Source organism: Rattus norvegicus, chromosome 18 (genome assembly GCF_021556685.1).
Source record: "Rattus norvegicus strain SHRSP/BbbUtx chromosome 18, alternate assembly SHRSP_T2T, whole genome shotgun sequence".
Lineage (NCBI taxonomy): Eukaryota > Metazoa > Chordata > Mammalia > Rodentia > Muridae > Rattus > Rattus norvegicus.
In genome coordinates, this window is record NC_141551.1 from 34,214,431 (window position 1) to 34,233,222 (window position 18,792).

The following is an 18,792-nucleotide window of genomic DNA, read 5'->3' on the forward strand; positions in this document are numbered from 1 at the left end:
GTCTTCCCAAAGGCCCATGCCATTCAAGGAGCTGTCAGTGAAAAGAGTGAATGTCTAAATGCAAAGGTCAAACTCTGCAAGTGGCAACATGCTTGCAGCAAGCTACTGAGACAACCTGGGTTCATTGTCCAAGTTTACTTCCTGTGGTTGTAACCACACAGAGAGTGTGGACTTGGCTGGGCCCTCTAAGCTAGACACAAATGGCTTTGATTTACACCTCTGCAAGAGGTGTTAAGAAAGGCCATCACGGATAATATGTGGTTCTCTAAATGCTTAGAGACCCTTTGAGAGATGTCCCACAATGCTTCGCAAAAGTAACTCCCAATCTTTTCCCCAAAGACGAGGAGCCTCCCACTCCCATGGTCACCTCTATGATTTATGTCTAAGGGATGGCACTTCCTCCTTAGAGCGTCTCAGGGAGGACTTGGAGGAAGGACTATCTCAGTGAGGCACAGACCCACACCGTCAGACTTAGTGTTGCTAGGGCAGGCACACCGTGCTGTCCTTCATATAATAATGATGGCCAGTAAACATAAGTGACTTCAGGTGCTGCCTGGAAGTTTGTGTATCTTGTAAGACGCAATTCACACACTGCTGTGATTCCGAGCCGTCACCAAGCAGGAAATAAACATGGACACTGAGCACAGGTGGCTTTCTCAGCTGCTGTCCTAAGCCACAAGCTTATCGTGTCTATTAGCAATTTCTTCAGCAAGCAGACTGTAATCTTTTTCTTGTTTAGCTTTCCTTCTCTGTTGTCTGCGCACTTTGTGTTTCTCTGTCTTTCTTCCTCTCTGGCCTGTCTGCCTCTATGTCTGCTTCTCACTGTGAAACTGTGTCTATTTCTCTAGCCATCTTAAAAGGCTAGAGGAAAAGAAAAGAAGAGGGGAGGGGAGGGAAGGGGACTGGAGAGAAGAGGAGAGGGGAATGTAAATTGAAGCAATATACTTTCAGACACCTCACACAGCATTCAGTTAGACTGTTACACTTTACGAGCATCCCAAATAATACCAAATAAAGGATAGGTCACCTTTGAAAGCCCCCATGAGAGATTAAGTACAGTCACATTGGAAAATCATTTATCTATCTATTGTGGAAAACCCAACACCTTGCAACCTAAATGCAAAATGATATCATCCACCCTATTGCTGATACCTGCTCTGTCATCCCCCAGATGGATCCCTGCAGAGACCAGTTCAATCAGGGATCCCCACTTTCATGGTGGGCTCCCTCAGGTGCAGTCCTGCCATGGTGATCCGGCCTCAGAAGTTCCAGTTTTATCAGCCACAGGGGATGACCCCTTCCCCAACACCCATAATGGTGGAGATAGGGTCTAAATCTATTTCCACTGGGGAGCCTGCCCTGACCTGCATCAACAGAGGTGGCAAGACCAGGACCCACTCCGCAGGCAATTCCATCATCATGGAAGGCAAAGAAACACCCATCAAGAGTGAGCCTCCACCCAAGCCGCCTGCGTCTGCACCACCCTCCATCCTCGTGAAACCAGAAAATTCAAAAAATGGTATTGAAAAGGTAGGAATGGAGTGACACTGGGAATGAGTGACACTAGAAATGAGTGACACTGGGAATGACTGACACTGGAATGACTGACACTGGGAGTGAGTATTACTGGAAATGACTGACACTGGGGATGACTGACACTGGGGATGACTGACACTGGGGATGACTGACATTAGGAATGACTGACACTGGGAGTGAGTATTACTGGAAATGACTGACACTGGGAATGACTGACACTCTGAATGACTGACACTGGGGATGACTGACACTGGGAATGACTGACACTGGGGATGACTGACACTGGGAATGACTGACACTGGAATGACTGACACTGGGAGTGAGTATTACTGGAAATGACTGACACTGGGAATGACTGACACTGGGAATGACTGACACTGGGGATGACTGACACTGGGAATGACTGACACTGGGAATGACTGACACTGGGAATGACTGACACTGGGAATGACTGACACTGGGAGTGAGTATTACTGGAAATGACTGACACTGGGAATGACTGACACTGGGAGTGAGTATTACTGGAAATGATTGACACTGGAATGACTGACACTGGAATGACCTGACACTGGGAATGACTGACACTGGGGATGACTGACACTGGGGATGACTGACACTGGGGATGACTGACACTGGGAATATGTGACACTGGGAGTGAGTGAGAATGTCTGACACTGGGAATGACTGACACTGGGCATGAGTGACATTGGGAGTGAGCGACTGAGAATGAGTGACACTGGGCATGAATGGCATTAGTTATGAATGACTGGGAATGCGTGACACTTGGTATGAAGTGACATTGAAAGCCTGACCCTTTAGCCTCCCCGCTTTGCACATCACAAGACTGCCATGTTGGTGGACATTGGCAACCACACTGGCAGCCTCCAACAAAATCCTCACAGCCAACACACTTCCATCCTGCTAACACCAAGCATGCCTTCTCCTTGCTAGCCATGTGCCTCCATCCCTTTATACACGCTTCTTTTGAGAGCCAGAGACAGCCTGAAGAAACCATGGCTCAATTTAAATTGCCACTCTGGTTAGGTGGCTCTGGCCAAAATGCTTCACTGTTCTGTGCCTTTGTTTATCCATTGTTTACTTGTTTACCTAGTCCACAGAAATTATAATATAGGAACTAGAGCGATGACTCAGCAGTTAAGAGTACTTCCTGTTCTTACAAAGGACCTGGATTTGGTCCCTAGAGCCCTCATGATGACTCATGATCACCCATGATTCCAATTCCAAGAGGTTTGATACCCTCTTCTGACCTCTGTAGGCACACACATGGTGCACATACAGATGTGCAAACAGAGCACACCTATATACATAAAATAAAAATAAATCAAACCATGTTGAGTAAATAATAATAATGGCCACATGTAGGCTAGGAGATGAGAGTGAATGGTGTAAGATGTGTGGCATGTTGGCACAGGCTTTGCACATGCTTTTTCATCAGATGGCAGGAACAACTAAACACAGGAGAATTTGGGTGATATCAAAGTCACATCGAATGATTATTGTAACAGCTGACTTGACCTCTGTGGTATCCATCATCAGATATGTTAACATCTAGTCTGGACAATTTGCCCCTAGAAGGCTTGGATCCTCATAAGGTCCAGCAAGAGAGGTAATGAAATGGAGAAGGTGACGTTAAAGGAGTAGTGTGATGTTCAGCACACGCCTTCAGCTTACTGAGCATCACCACACCCATCAATCATCCCCCACACTAGCACCCTCATCACCATCCCACCAATACTCATTCCCTACAAACTGGACAGGATGACGTTCCTCCTATTCGTTAAGTGTTAAAGACACCGTGCACAGTACGCCATGGGTTCCATCTCATCAAAACCTGACAACAACCCTCTGAGGTAGATAGTCTTTTCATCCTCATTCAGATGAGGGAACAGAGGCTTGGGGAGTTAAACAAAGTTGCCCAAAGCCACACAGCTGACATCTGTATCCTATAAGAAAGCCCAGGCTTCCTGCTAAGCTCAGAAGGAAAGGCATTTGGAAAAGGTCACGGTGACTGACAGAGGGGATGGGAGAATGTCTTCCAGTTTCTGGTTCATGTGATCTAAAGGATTCCATGCCCAGATGTCCAGTACCCCATTTATCAGACACAGCCCCCAATCTCTGAAGTCATTTAGCAAGTCACAAGGTCCCACAGGAATCAGTGAGAAACAGGAAGTATGGGAAACTTGAAAACAAAAGCGATAGAATTCAATGGAACCAAGGGGCAATTCCCAGGCAGTACCACAGAAAGTGCTGGAATAGCGACTGGCTAAAACACCTGCAATTGCTGAGCAGGATACATAACCACCTCGGAGGCACCAGAGGAAGCAAAGTGAGGTAGAGCCTGAAGCAAGTTAGACACACAGTCTAATAAGAAGGGAGCAATTCTTCAGCCCAGTCTGGTGCTGCCAGAATTGGTATAGGCCCAGTTCCAGCTCTTAGATTCTTTGTATATTTGCTTTTGGTTTTTATTTTGGTTTGGAGACAGATTTTTCACTGTATCGTTCAAGCTGGCCTCAAACGGACAGCCTCCAAATGCTTACACTACCACCTCAGCTAGCTCTGATTCTTCCACCTTTTAAAGAGACACAGTAAATCCTGGTCTGCATATTCCTCTTACGGTCTTGCTGCATGGGGGAGTCAGTCAACATTCGGAAGGCTACACGGCAGCAGCAGGTGTTCAGAAACTAAGTCTGTGATGAGCATTTCTTGGGCAATTGTGGAGACCTCAGAGTGGGGTCATTAGTAGAATTCATGAGGAAGAGCCAGGCCTTGAAATAGACCTTAAGGAAAAACAGAGGTGAGAGGGAAAAGTGAACATGTGTTTCCAGTTGGGCAGTCTGAGTTTGTTCACTCTCAGATCAACAGCACCTGACGGGGGACATTACATCATTGCATAGTAGTAGACATAAGTACTTGCTGAATGAATTCCACGTCAATGAGGTGTTTTGAATGGAGACAACTGTAGCGGGACCACACAAATCCTATCATCAAAGGGTTGGGGACAGAGCACACATCTTACCCATGGTCCCTTGCTCTTCTTTCTATTTTACAGCAAGTCAAAACCGTGAGATTTCAGAATTACAGCCCTCCGCCCACCAAACACTCTGCCTCCGGTCCCACCTCTGGAAAGCATGAACAGCCAGCCACCTTGAAGGGGTCCCAACCTGAAGCAGTCTCCTCAGAAGGAGAGATGACCATTCTATTTGCCCACCGAAGTGGCTGCCACTCCGGGCAACAGACAGACCTTCGGAGAAAGTCAGCCTTTAGCAAGACCACACCCCCAGTGTCCACTGCTTCAGTCTCACAGACCTTATTTCCCAGCAAATGATTCTTCAAGTGGCTTTTCTTAGTCACAAAAGGGGTAAATTGCATATAAATACAGTCTGCCTCCACCACAAATGTCCTATGGTTCTTTGAAGGTTGAGTCTCCCTTTTTAACTTGCAGGAAGGGCTGGCCTTCTCCTTTCACCTCAGCCCTGGCTGTCCTGGAACTTTCACTGCAGACCAGGCTGGCCTTGAACTCAGAGATCTGCCTGCCTCTCCCTCCCTAGTGCTGGGATTAAAAGCATGCAGCATCACCAACCAGCATGTTTCTAAACTTAATGGTTTAATACAGTCAAGCCCATTGCTTAAAGCCAAAGAATGAGGCGAGTGTCAATACCTGCGCCTCCAGGACTCAGGATTTGGCCTCTCTTCCTATGCCCTCAATCTAAAACATCTTTGTAGCCTAAAAGACAGCCAGAGTGTGACAGTGGTGAAATTGTTCTCAGGACCTCTTTGGCCTCATCACCATCCCCCTTTCTTCTCATCACACTAGAACATTCTCTGCCATCTGCTGAGGCCATATCTTCTTCACTCCACAGAATCACAACTGCAGCCACAAAGGGGGAATTTGGTATGTGATGGACATTTTCAACATTATGAAATCCAGTGAAACTGAAGAAAGTGACTTTCTGAGTTTGCTGCCCCAAGACCAGAGAGTCTAATGCTGACTACCAAATGCCCAAAGATTATCATGCATTAAGCATCTTGGCCTGACCCTTTCCATATATTTCTACATGGTAGATAAGATAGGATGTGTGTGGTATTGTACACTTCATCCTTCCTCTCAAAGCCTGCTTGAAGGGACCTTGAACAGGCAGTGGATTCAAATCTCTATTCTGCCTGTATCCCAGCATTTTTTGTTCTTTCTGGTTCTTAGTCATGTGGGGCAGGGAACTAGTTTTCCTTATAGGACAATGGGAGAGGGCAGAAAGGAGTGCTTCATGGAGAGTGCTACTAAAAGAAGTGTACTGAGAAGGCTGGGGGTGGGGGAGGGAGATAGGAACAGAGGAAGAATCATGCATGAAACAAATAGATGAAAAGAAGCTGGAAAGAGGAAAGAGTGGAGTTCTCAGGGAAGAATATAAACAGGTCTGGTGGAAGCAATGTTTACACTGACAGAAGGTGGGAAAAGGACCAGAGTCTGCAGTGGAGAAAGGGTCAAAACTAGATGACTCCATACAGATGGGATGGAAGGAGCAGGTCCAGCCAGGGAGCCTGGTGAACAGGGTGAGGAATCGGTGGTGGGAGGCAGTTCTGAGAGCCAGGGCCACGATCTAGGACAGCCCATTAGTTCTCATTAAATGTAATTGTTGTGACTTAGCATTCATCGCATGTCCATCAATGTGGACACGTTGATGCATAAATGTGGTTTGCTACTAAAGTTGGGTGCCACTTAAAAGAAAGACAGGTCTAATTGGATGTTTCCTACAGACCGTTCTTGCAGGTCTCTGGATTGTGAACATACATCTTTTACCCACCCACACACTTGGCAAACTGAATTATCTGTAGGCTTTTCCAGACATTAGTAGAATAAAATGAAACCATAATCCTGCCAAGAAATATGCCATTTGTGCCAGAATTTTGGAACTGGTGGAGTCAATAGTAGCATGCACTTCTGAGAGATGTGTAGGTCATGAAATCAGCACACTCAACTCTGCCTCCTTGAACTCAGGACAGCCATGGAGATGGAGAAGTGGGATACTCAAAAGGACAGAAAGACACTATGATTTGTCCAAGTATGAGAATCTATGCCTCACCTTTGCCCCAGAAAACCATTCTCATTAAGTAGAGCAGACATACACCATCATAATGAGCCAACTAAATGCTTAGCCCACTCTTCATCTGCAGCAGGTCCAGATTTTTTTTTAATGTTTGTGGCTATCAAACAGGTTGTTTAGAAGACCTCAAAGGGGTAGCTCCATGGCACCAAACCTTTCATCCATTCCCAGAACCAAATGCTTCCCAGAGCATCCTTTATCTTGTAGAGCTTTGGGAGGGCTTGAACAGGATGGGCTGATATTTCTAAGTAAACGTTGATTTCACGAGAACCTTCCATTCCTTTATTCCACCAACTTGTGTCTGACGTTTACCTCTGTGCTAGCTAGACACAGCAATGAGGGCTGTGCACTTCCTGTAAAATTTTGTAGGGCAACTATAACTGTTCCTGTTACAGAGCCAAGGAAATGGAAGCTTGAAAACTGGCCACAAACTGGCTGAGGCAAGCATACCTGATAATGTAGCCTGCTTGGGAACTGCAGTGTAGAAAGTCAGATGCCCTCCCTTGACTACGGGAGTAGTGCAATTCTGGCTCCAAATGCAGAGCAGGCCCTGCTGGGCAATTCAGGCCTTCGTTTATCTCTGTGGGAAGGCTATCTCACTCAAAGGCAGCCATTCTCAAACCTCACTAAACTATTGTGAGGATTGCCTGAGATGATAAAACAACTCGATGCTTAATGAATACCTACAAATGCTAGAGTTGGGTGGGGGTTTTTGTTTTGTTTTGTTTTGTCTTGCTGGATAATCCCACTACTTGGGGAGGCAGAGGCAGGAGGATCTCTATATGAGTTCAAAACTAACCTGGCCTATATAGCAAGTTCCAGGCCAACCAAGGCCACATAGTGACACCCTATCTCAAAACAAAGCAAACCAGAAAGGAACTTTAAAATCTCAGGTGAGAATTTTTAAACTGAAAGTCTGTCCGACACTGTGGAGTTAAAAGGAAATCCATACAGCCTGGTCTTTGAGGTCAGAACACAGACTGAGTCCTGAAAGAAAAGCAAGAGTCAGAAAGAACGAGCAATGGAGAAAACAAGCTTCCAAGTAGACAGAAAGCTTTGGCAGTTGGCCTTAAATGTAGCAATCAAGATAACTTCCACTGACAAATCCTCTCCTTAGTAGAACATTCCAGGGATGCAACATTCCCAAGTCTCAAGTAAAAAGTGCTCTCCTGTTACATACACAAACCTCCCGGGTAACTCACAGGCCCTGGAAGGTGCCTCGTTGCTTCAGGCTCAGACCCTAGCACCAAAGGGGTTAATGGTAGGATTTCTTTGGAGGAAAAGGGAGGACAGCTAAGAGATGGCAGTGAGCCCCAACCAACCGAGTACCACGCTGAGAAAAGGAACTAAGCATAAAGATCTTCCATCTGCGCTCATCTTCCTTTCTTACATGGGTTCATCCGCATCCCCATCCTTCACCCATCTCCAAGAGTGTCTCTTGGAGCAGAAGAATTTGAAGCAGTGTCGACTTGGTAAGTCAAGAAACAGCCCAAGGACTCTGAGTCTCGACATCTCTTGAAAAGTCAGTATGACCATTCACACCAGGTGCTTTGGCAGCCTAGAGTAACTGGGTGGGAATCAAGGCAGCTTCAATAAAATAGCCAGGAATCTGTCAGCTAGTCAATCCCACAGACCCACTCCTCCATGCACATGATCCATGCTTGCTTTAGGCACAGTTCCCCCTTGGACTCCATCTCGCAAGTCATAAACCCCTCCAAAGTTTGAGCTAAATTACTAAAGATTAGTCGCCCTGGAATTCTCAAATCTAGTATACTGGTCTTAATCTGGAACCTTGGGAGTCATATTTGGCGATCTTTAGATCAAGACCAGGCACTCTTAAGTCTTTAACAAGCTCCTTCAAGTGGCTCAGAAGCACATAAAGCAAGAGGATTTCATCTCCCTCTATCAGAGGCACAGCAGAAATGGCATCCAGCAGGAGCATGGCCACACTTGTTCTTACACTATTAAAATAGCTCTGTACTAATAAGTGAGTTACAGCCTCACCCCACACCCAGATTTTACCCCAGATCCTCTCCTCCACTCCATCACCCAGCAGCTAGCTAAATACATGGAAATCTCCACCAAAAAGCCCTTCTTTCTTCTGATTGGCTAGTGCCTATGTCTGATTACTGAAAGTCTAACTGTTGCCCTATGATACAGAACACGGCCAATGAGGTCACTCACAAGCAGAGAACACTGCCAGAAAGCCCTGGATTCTTCCCAACCATATCCTGGCTCAGCAAAAGAGCTGACTGAGTGAAGACGACCTCTGCCCTTGAGCCTGCCTCCTCCGGCTAACACTTCCTCCCATAGACATAAACAATGCTTGGGTGCTTGCCAGCTCCTGTTCACACATGGTATTGGCAGGTGTAGAAATCATTTGTCTCAAAGAACTCACCAGGCGTCTACTGGTATTCAAGCCTGACGGTCACAGGCCTGCCACACACCTCTGGACTCCATTCCTGGGAAGTGAGGAACTGGGACAAGAATAGCAAATATGCCCTCACAGCTCCCCCGCCAAGACCCCACAGATGCTTCCCTTGTTTATGCCTTGGAAGGAAGGACTCCAGTCTTCCCTTTTGTTGGGAGAAGAGAATATTCACAGATGCAGCAGCGTCTGGCATGACTACGAAGGACAGCTCTTCAGGGGTGTTTAGGAGGAAGCCCTAGACCAGTCCAAGCCAAAGATTCTTGCTGCAGGTTGGTGTCACTGGGAATAAATCACGCAAGGACATTTTGCTTAAAATAGAGCAATCGTAAATGATCAAGCTGTCTGCCGGAGTTATGTCCTAGACCAGAGCAGAAACAAAATGTTCCCAGGAGGCCCTCAGTCCACTGATCTACACTCTGACAAATAGAAAACAGCAGAGGTGGGATTCAGGGTATCCCTTCAAATCAAACGCCAGGCAAGTCGGAGCTGGAAACAGTGTGGCATACAGCAAGAGTAGCCATCAGTCACCTTGGAGCAGGCTTTAGGAGAAGTGATAGGGACACACTAGTTAACTAGAGGCAAAAATACAGGTGGCCCTCACGGTGTGGGATTCCTTGATGTTTCTAGATTGGGAGCTTCTTTTGTTACTTCCCCTTTTAATTATTAAATGTTACATATATAAAATATACTTAAGCAGTGTTATGATTATATATGATCATAAAACGACTATATGTAGCACACAGCTTCTTAAATAATTGCCAATGCTATTGAGATCCCACGTGCCTCTCCCTACTCTATCCCACCTAACAGTCCTGAAATTTCATGCTTCTCTTCGCCTAGTAATGTTCCTGCACGTGGGCTCTATAGAGTTCTCAGCTCTCCCTGTAGACATGCTCAGTAAACAGTCAAGTGAACGCCACAGCACCATGCTGTAAACATCCCGAGGATTTGCAACCCCATCTGGCTCCCACCTGGGATTCCAGGGCTTTAATTTGCTGCTGGGAACAGATGAACTGACGCGTCTAGTTTTGACATGAAGCTGGACATGGCGGTTTTTCAAGGACTCTTCCAAGAACAGCTGTTTATTGCTTCTAAGTTGAGGCTGTGCCCAGACTGTTTGAGGATGGGATTTTTTTTGACACCTCCTTCCCAAGCCTTTGCCTAGCACCTCTCAATGACCAACTATGAAAACCAAAGGGGCTTGCTGGAATCGGATACTAAAAGTGTCTTGGTGGTGGTGCTGCTGAGATGATGCAGATGACGACACAGACAATGCTGCTGAGTTCCATGATGACAGTGACAAGGACTGGTGCCCATCAGAACCCTGTGAAGCATGCAGAGAACATCTATTTTGGTCCCAAACTGCAGATCAGAACACTGAGACTCAGAATGATGTGGTTCCTTGTGGAAGGCCACAAAATCAGTTGGATGTGGAATAGAAATTAAAAAAGCAAAAAACCAAGCAAACAAAAGTAGCACCTAATGAGAGAATTTGATGATGTCATCGCTTAGTTCCTATGACGTGCCAAGGGCTTTATGTGTTTCGTGCATTCCCTTTAAACCTAGCCTACCTGGTGAGAGCTGTCTATTTGATATACACTATTATAGGATGAGGAATTAAGGATCAGAGCTCAAGTGACTTATTCAAGGCCACAAGAACCGTAATCCACAACTCTAAATCTTAAGTCACAGCCTCCCTTTTCTTCGATGGCAGCTATAAACATACTTCTAATATGGTTGAGGTTGGAAAGGAGAGTCCAAGGGTCTGTAGTGCTGAGATCACAAGGATGGAGTTAGAGGGTACATCTCAGCAAGCCAAGCCTTCCCGGGGGGGGGGGGGGGTGCGGGGATCGTGTCCAAGAGGCAGGAATGAGGTGTGGCACTGGTGGAATAACAGTGAGCATTAAGCTGCCTTCTCTAAGAAGTCTGAGCTGAAAGGAATTAACTGGGAGGGTTTTACCAAAAGTAATCCTGAAAACAGCTCCACCCTCCGTCAGAGCAGCCAACCACAGCAGAGTGCACGAAGCAGTACGGACATCAAAGCACAATGGTCATTTTGCATTCCCCAAATCATCCTCTCCCTGACAGTATTCTGCTTTTGCCTGTCCTTGTGCTAAATGGCATAAAGCAAGTTCCCAGAACAAGAGGGATATGATTTCCAAAGAAATCCTCTTCTCATCTCAGGGAACAAGATGGTTCACGGAGGTGGCATCTTGCAGTGGTTCCGAGCTGGTGTTTATACAAAGTTCAAAGGCAGCTCCCACAGATGCAAGCTGATTATGCAAACAGGGTCACTGCTGACGGACAAGAACTGCAGTCTGCTAAGGACAGAGAGGATGTCAGCCAGGACTCTCGGGGAGAAAGCAGCGGCATTTACAGAGGCCTCTTTTTGCAGACTGTGCAGTTTGTGTGGACACCTTGGAACCAATGCTAGCTTAATGGACGGACTTAATGGAAGCCACTGTGACGTCAGGGTTTTGACTACCATAGATCACTCTGGTGTTGCATGCCAGAGGCATCCTAAGGGCCTTCCCATGAAAATAGAGACTCCTAGACCACATGAGGGGATTGTCAAAGCTATTTATTGGCATTCATGAGACCTACACAAATAAGTGCAAAGGAAGCCTAAGGAGACAGCTATAAAATGCAAGTGTAGAGTGCTGTCCTTGAATGGCCTGGCAGGATTAAGTATGGTAATGGGTCTAATGTCATTAGCACTGTGCCCAGCACACAGAAAGCACCCTGCAATGCTGTCATTATTACCCATAAGCACTTTCTCATCTAATCCTCAGAACCATCCCATGAGTTAAGTACCACACTCCCTCTTCACACATCAAACCACTGAAGGGGATAAACCATTCGTTCATCTGAGGTCACAGTTAGGGAACAGCAGGCGACCTTGTTTTACCTCTCAGATAAGCCGGTAAATGAGATTCTTTGTAACAAATAGGACAGTTAACCTCAAATGAGTTTTACACCATCGCCCTCACCAGTCTTTTCCAGTTATCTCTGCCCCGTCACCACCTCATCTGATGGAGCATTAATGTTTAGGGCAGCTGTCCGTAGCCCCCAGTACAGCCAGTAGTCTCACTGGCGTTATCTGCCCTGGGTACTTGCAGTTTTATAGGATTGACAAGACTTATGAAATGTCCATTCTGATTTGCAAATAGGTCTGACAGGACAAGCTTCCAGCTGGCTGATGGTTTTAATAGCAACTCCTCCTCTTTGGTGCCAAGTAACAGAAATCATATGTCTCTGGCATGCTGCATAGCTCAGAAAACACATGCGCTCATTAGATAACTGTGCGGGGGATACCATCCTAGCCTATGGAATCTGGCTGGAAGTTGTTAGCTTCCCATTCCCACTTGGAGCCAGGACACCTGCTTCCTAGGTAAACGCCAATGTCGCTTTTCATTCACCCATACTAACTGCCCATCTCCCCTGTGCCAGGAATTGTTGTACAGGGTTAGGACACCGCGGTGAACAAGCTTTTCACATCCATGAAGGGAGCACACAGGGAACACACACAGCCGTTAACAGGACAGAGGTCAAGAAGGAAGCAGAGAGGTGGGACAGAGGATGGCTGGGAGGTGTGAGCTGCGGCGTTGCCAGGGATGTCTCCAAGAAAGTGACATCTTAATTGAAATGTGGAGGCTTGGAAGGAAGCAGCCGTGCAGCATGAGAAGAGAACAAGTGTAGCTCACGGTGCCAGGAGGCTCCCGGGCTGGGTCCCACTCACCAGCCTCTACTCAGCAAGCGCCTTTGCGCACACAAGGGTGATCTCTACTTTTCTTTTCTTTTCTTTCTTTTCTCTTTTTTCTTCCTTCCTTCCTTTCTTTCTTTCTTTTTTACATTTATTTATTTATTATGTATACATCATACAGCTTTCTGCTTGCATGTATGCAACTACAGGCCAGAAGTAGTTTACAGACCTGATTATAGGTGGTTGTGAGCCACCATGTGGTGCTGGGAACTGAACTCAGGACCTCTGGAAGAGCAGACAGTGCTCTTAACCTCTGAGCCATCTCTCCAGCCCCTCTTTCTTTCTTTCTATCCTTCTTATTTTTTTTTTTGAGACAGGTTCTCTCTATGTAGCCCAGGATGTTCTAGAACTCTCTGTATAGACCAGGTTGGCCTTGAGCTCACAGATATATCTGCCTGAGTCTCCCTGCTGAGTGCTGGGATCAAAGGCATGTGCCACCACTGCCTGACTTCAGTAATTACATCTTGAAAGGACAGTGGGACCAAAGAGGCCTTTGTAGGCAATGACTCTAGAGCCAGTCTTGAGTTACCATGGCAACACAAAAGTTGCTTCCCCTTTCTTCTCCCCCACCTCCACGCAACTCTAGTCTCCATCTCTAAAAACAAAGGGTGGGCCTCAGGCACCAGAATTTCAGATCTTCAGGGTCTTAGGTGCTCATTTCCCAAAGAAGCCTACTCTCCAAGCTCTCCTTAAAGCAATGGCTGCACAACTTTGTTTGGGGTTCAAAAACTGTGAGATGGTGATTTAGAATTGGGTGGACAGGCTTGAAATGTCATCTCTTTCATCAAGATGAATTACTGGTGTTCCACACCTACCAGTGCACTCAGAAAATACCAGTGATGAGTCTTTGCCCTCCCTTGCTTTTCTTCTGTCCTCTCCTCCTCCCACTTCTCTTCCTCCTCCTCCTCTTCCCCCGGGTTCTCTGGCATGGCACATAAGAGCCCCGGCTGTAGAGCTAGAAAACCTGGATTGTAAGTGTGACTTGCTGTGTGAGTCCAGGCAGTCACTTTACCTCTCTGACAATTCATCGATGTAACAGGATTAATAAGACAGGATACATATACACATACACATACACATACACAAGAGAGAGATACCTAGCTGTTATTATCTCTGTTCTAGAAATTAAAATGTGTGATTTTAAGAACTCCAGGAAGCGAACACAGGGTATTTTCTTTTTAATGGAGAAAGGGTCTCTGGTTATACATATAACAAGGAGCCACCATGCAGTGGTCTGTTCCCATGTATCAGATTTGACATCCTTTAATCAAGGAGTGACGTCATGATGAGTAGCCTTCAAGGAGTCTCTTATGACATATAATAAAACCTTTGAGCCAATAATTCCAGAACCCCTGCTTTGGGCCATTGTTCTGTGTGCTTTACTAGTATTGGCTCTTTAAAATTCTCCCCCACAGCTAAGTGCTATGACAATCTCCGTGTTACCAATAGTGAATCTTAGGATTACAGACATTAATACCCACAGGGTCACAGGCCAGTGACTGATGAAGTTTAGGGGGGAATAAACAGCAGCCTGAATCCAGTGTATGACAGCTGTTTCCCACCTCATCTCAATGAGCCTGAGCACCGAGGAAGAAGACCACTACCTGCCTAGTTCTGAGGGCCCTGGCCTGTAGCACTAGCAAGGGCAGCTTCCTTCCTGAGTTTAGCCTAGGAACATGCACATCGCCTAAATTAATGGGATTTTCAGGTACCTATTAAAATGTCAATTGCTCTCAGCTTTGGAATTCTTTCTACATCACTTAGTACAACCTGGAATGTCAAGTTAGTGTGGCAGTGGCCTTCCGTTGACAGCCCCTCCTTTTGGCTTCCCAGGCCTCGCATGAACCCTCATGAACCCCCAGAAGCACTACATCACAATCAATGCAAACAAACCAACACGGTTCTCATGGGATGCACACACAGTGATCTCGAGTAACCTTGCCTTCCCTCTCAGAGGGACACTCTTCCCTCAGATGACTGATGTGCAGACTGTTCTGGCCTGAGGCAGGATGTACCTTAGAGTCAGGATGTACCTGAGACTGACAAGTTCTTCTATAAGAGCTAAACTTTGCCTGGTGTGGTGGCACAACTCCTTTAGTCCCAGCACTCAGAGGCAGACAGATCTTTGTGAGTTTAAGTCTACAGAGAGTTGCAGGACAGCCAGGGATACACAGAGAAATCCTGTGTCAAAAACAAACAAATGAAGGAGGTTATATGAAGGGACAGGGAAAGGGAAAGTAACAACTGCCTCTGTTGAGTAGTGAAGACAACTCCTATGTGATTCAATGACACAGTGGCACAGAATTCAGCTGGGGACGCTCACACCTGCTTCTTCTGCTAAATGTGAAGAAGCCACCTGGCATGTCTGTTGCTCTGACCACCATTGTGCTGAGTAGAGATGCTTGCTGATGAGCAAGGGCTCCACTGAGCATGCTCAGTGAGAACTCCAAGCAGCTTGGGTCTGAACCAGATGGAGGTTTGGAACTTGGGCTACCTTAGTCCCTCCAGTCTCTGGAGCCATGGATTATAGTTCTCCAGAGAGAAGGGATTTGGGTAAGAATTCCAGATGTAAATGTGATAAGACGCGGGGTTGGGGATTTAGCTCAGTGGTAGAGCGCTTACCTAGGAAGCGCAAGGCCCTGGGTTTGGTCCCCAGCTCCGAAAAAAAAAAAGAACCAAAAAAAAAAATGTGATAAGACCACCCACAAACTTGGCTTTCAACATCTGTCCTTGCTACGTCTTCCAAAATTAAGCCAAACTAGCCTGTCGAGCCAAACTAGCCCGTTACATTAACATGAGTTAATGTTTCCTGATTTAAAGTCAAGCTTTAGGTAAAAGTAGGCAGGGACCTGGAAAACTACTTACTTCTGCTCTGCTGTGTTTTCATGGCATCTCGTGGACAAACCAAGGCTAGGTGTATGAGAAGGCAAGTCTTAGAAGTCACCAGACTGCAGGTCTGTCCCTTCCTCTCGTCGTGATGAGTTTAGACTTTGCCTGCCCTACCAGGTTTGATGGGTTTGTTGCATGCCCTAGTACAGTTCTAGGTACCAGCTGATTCACGCCAATCCACGCCACTTACCCTCTCTGCATAAGAGAACAGCAGAGGGCATGGTGGCGTTTTTCCTAAGGAAAAGTCTGAAAAAGACTGGGCAGCAAGGGAAGAGCTAAGCATAGCCCCGTTGGTTACAGAAGATGGCTAAGATGCAGGTCGGGTTTAGTATTCAAAATGAACCGCTTACGGCCTCGGGGAAATGCTAGGAGCTCATGAATTTTAACTTATTTCCAAAATAATTTCAGGCTTATATAAATGTTTTCTAAAAATGTACAAAATATTTCCGTGCACCCTGCCAGTAGGTTCCTAAACATTAACATTTTACTCTGCTGGTTTTGATTCTGTTTCTTTTTTCTTCCTGAAGCATTGGAGAGGTGGTTGGAGAACAAATGGTAAGTTGTGGTTGAACCTTTCAGAGGTCATTTCCCAGAGTCAAGGGTATGCTCATATACAACCTCAACAGGAAGTGAGGCACAGGCTTCACGTGGTACTATTAACTAGTCTGCAGATCTTACTCAGCTGGCTCACTACGTTTCTTTTTCCAATTGTCCCATTTTTCTTTATAGAATCTTCTTTACAAAGCTCTTGTCTGCGATCCCTTCCAGATTCACGTATGGAGGGCGACTGTCATAGCTCCACAGTCTCTTTCAATCTGTTACAGCTCGAGATTGTCGTGGTATTTTGAAAAATGCCCTCCATTTTATAGGACATCTCTCATTTGGGATTTTTCTTTTATGTCCTTGACATTAGACACAATTGTCACTTTGGACGACAACGAACTAATCCAATGGATCAAATGGGATCTCTATATCTGTACTGATTTAAGGAAAAAAGTGCTTTGCTATAAAATACATGCGCTAAGTGAAGAGAAATGGGTAGAGTTGAGACACCACTTCTTGGCAGCCACTGTAGTAATAGCTGGTTCAGACAGGAACCATCAATGGATGTTAGCTCTAGTTGGGTTACAACTAGAAGAAGCAGGGAACATCTCCTCCCAAGATGTTTATCAATCATAGAGGGAAGGATGGCAATTTTATAGTTCAGGGATCAAAAGGTTCATCAGTATCACCACCACTGAGGAAACTCAAGCCTAAGCCCCTTCTGATGACACCGACAGACATAGACTTTCTTCTGCAGGAAGAAAGCACCATCTCCTGCCCAGAGTGCTTGCCAGTCCTTCCAGGTTTCGTCCCTGCCCTAATAGATTCTGCAATCTATTTTGACCTTCACAGATGCCTTGGCGATCAGCTCCGGAAAGGCTAGGGATGCTTAGGAAACTGAAGGAAGCAAATGACCTTCCAGACAGAAGAAACCCCTGGAAGGTGGGTGGGCCATGAGAGTCTCTGAACATCGGAGATGGCACCGGAAAGCAAGAGTCCAGCCTCCAAGACAGGGGACATCTGTCTTTAGCCCCTGTTGGGTGGTGACCAGGAGGGAGAAAAGCAAGTGGGTCACTATGGGTTGCACATCCCATTCCTCCTGTTTTACTAGCTCTATTGTCAAAGGGATACTCGACCTTGTCTGTTGTCAATGCTTGGTACCTCACCAACAAATGAAAAATTCTCATCCTATGCCTTCCAACCTTGTGTCTGCCTGTCTCTGCAGCTCGTGACTGAGGGTAATGCAGGGACTGGCATACTTGTCTCTCAGGTTTGATCCAGAGAGGGTGCCACTCATACATGGTGTCACCCCACCCATGACTCCCTACCCTGAAGCCAGCATCTTTCCTCCATATTTTTCCACTCCATCTTTTCCTGCGATACCTCCTGACTCAGAGGGTATCTGTTAGGAAAGTGCTTTGTTAATTTTTTCTACTTAAAACCTCTTTGCTTGAGAAATGTTTATGCAACTCCAGATAGATAGGTAAATAGAAGTATGAAGCAGACACTGGTAATAAATCATTAAGAAATGTGTTTTAAAACAGTTAGTATACATATAATTTTACTCTTTGTTAAAAGCTAAAGCAAACTTGCATACTACTCAGATGGATGTGTGTCTTGCTACATAAAGAATTGAATTTTACCAGGCATGGTGGCTCATGTCTGTAATTCCAGAACCTGGGAAGTGAAAGGACTTGGAGCATCAGGAATTCATGGTCGTGCTTAGCTATAATGAGTTCAAGGCCAGTCTGGGATACCTGAGACCCTGTCGTCAAAACAACACAAAACAAAAAAAGTAATTAATTTTGGATTAAAATTTGATAGTGGATGACAAAGTACCTTCGGTGTTTTCTGAGTTGATCCATATCTTGATTTTATGATCATCACATATTTTGTGTTGTTTTGTGCAAAAATACACAGTACACAGTGGCAGAACTATGTTTGCATCACTTCATAAACTGTTAGAAATGCTGTCCTAATCCCAAACCAAAATTAATTTAATGATTTTTATGAAGCTATCAGCAACCCACAGAGCAATTTATGTTTTATTAAATTATTTTATTTATTTACATTCCAAAACTTGCCCTTTTCCTGGTCCCCCTCCCTGAGTTCTTCACTCCATCCCCCCGACCTCTGAGAAGGTGCTCCCCCACCTGCCCACTTACCTTCACCTCACCCCCACCAGTATCCCTCATCCCTGGGGCATTAAGTTTCCACAGAACTAAGCACATCATCTCCCTCTGAGGACAGACAAGGCAGTCCTCTGCTAAACTCTTTGGTTTTTGGCTTCATCTGTAGAAGCTCTGAGGGATTGTGTTAGTTGACACTGTTGTTCTTCCTATTTGTTTGCCATCCCCTTCAACTCCTTCACTTCTTCCTCTATCTCTTCCATAGGGGTCCCCAACCTCAGTCCAATGGCTGTCTGTAAGTATTTGCTTTTGTCTCAGTCAGTTGCTGCTAGAGCCTCTCAGAGGACAGCCATGCCAGGCTCCTGTCTGCACAAACAATAT

General features: G+C 45.8%; 1 protein-coding gene across 2 annotated transcripts in view; it reads left to right on the forward strand.

The window, feature by feature from the left end:
- Sh3rf2 (SH3 domain containing ring finger 2) overlaps nt 1-4,953 on the forward strand; it is a 101,127-nt gene extending 96,174 nt beyond the window's left edge. Inside the window, exons 9-10 of one of the 2 annotated variants that reach the window (XM_087592846.1) lie at nt 1,172-1,530; nt 4,607-4,944. In XM_087592846.1, coding sequence (XP_087448972.1) covers nt 1,172-1,530; nt 4,607-4,882 — 635 coding nt within the window. In that variant the 3' untranslated portion in view covers nt 4,883-4,944. Of the gene's footprint in view, nt 1-1,171; nt 1,531-4,606 lie in introns of both variants that reach the window. The other variant, NM_001034187.2, reaches the window with a different exon arrangement.
- Nucleotides 4,954-18,792: the final 13,839 nt, after the last annotated feature.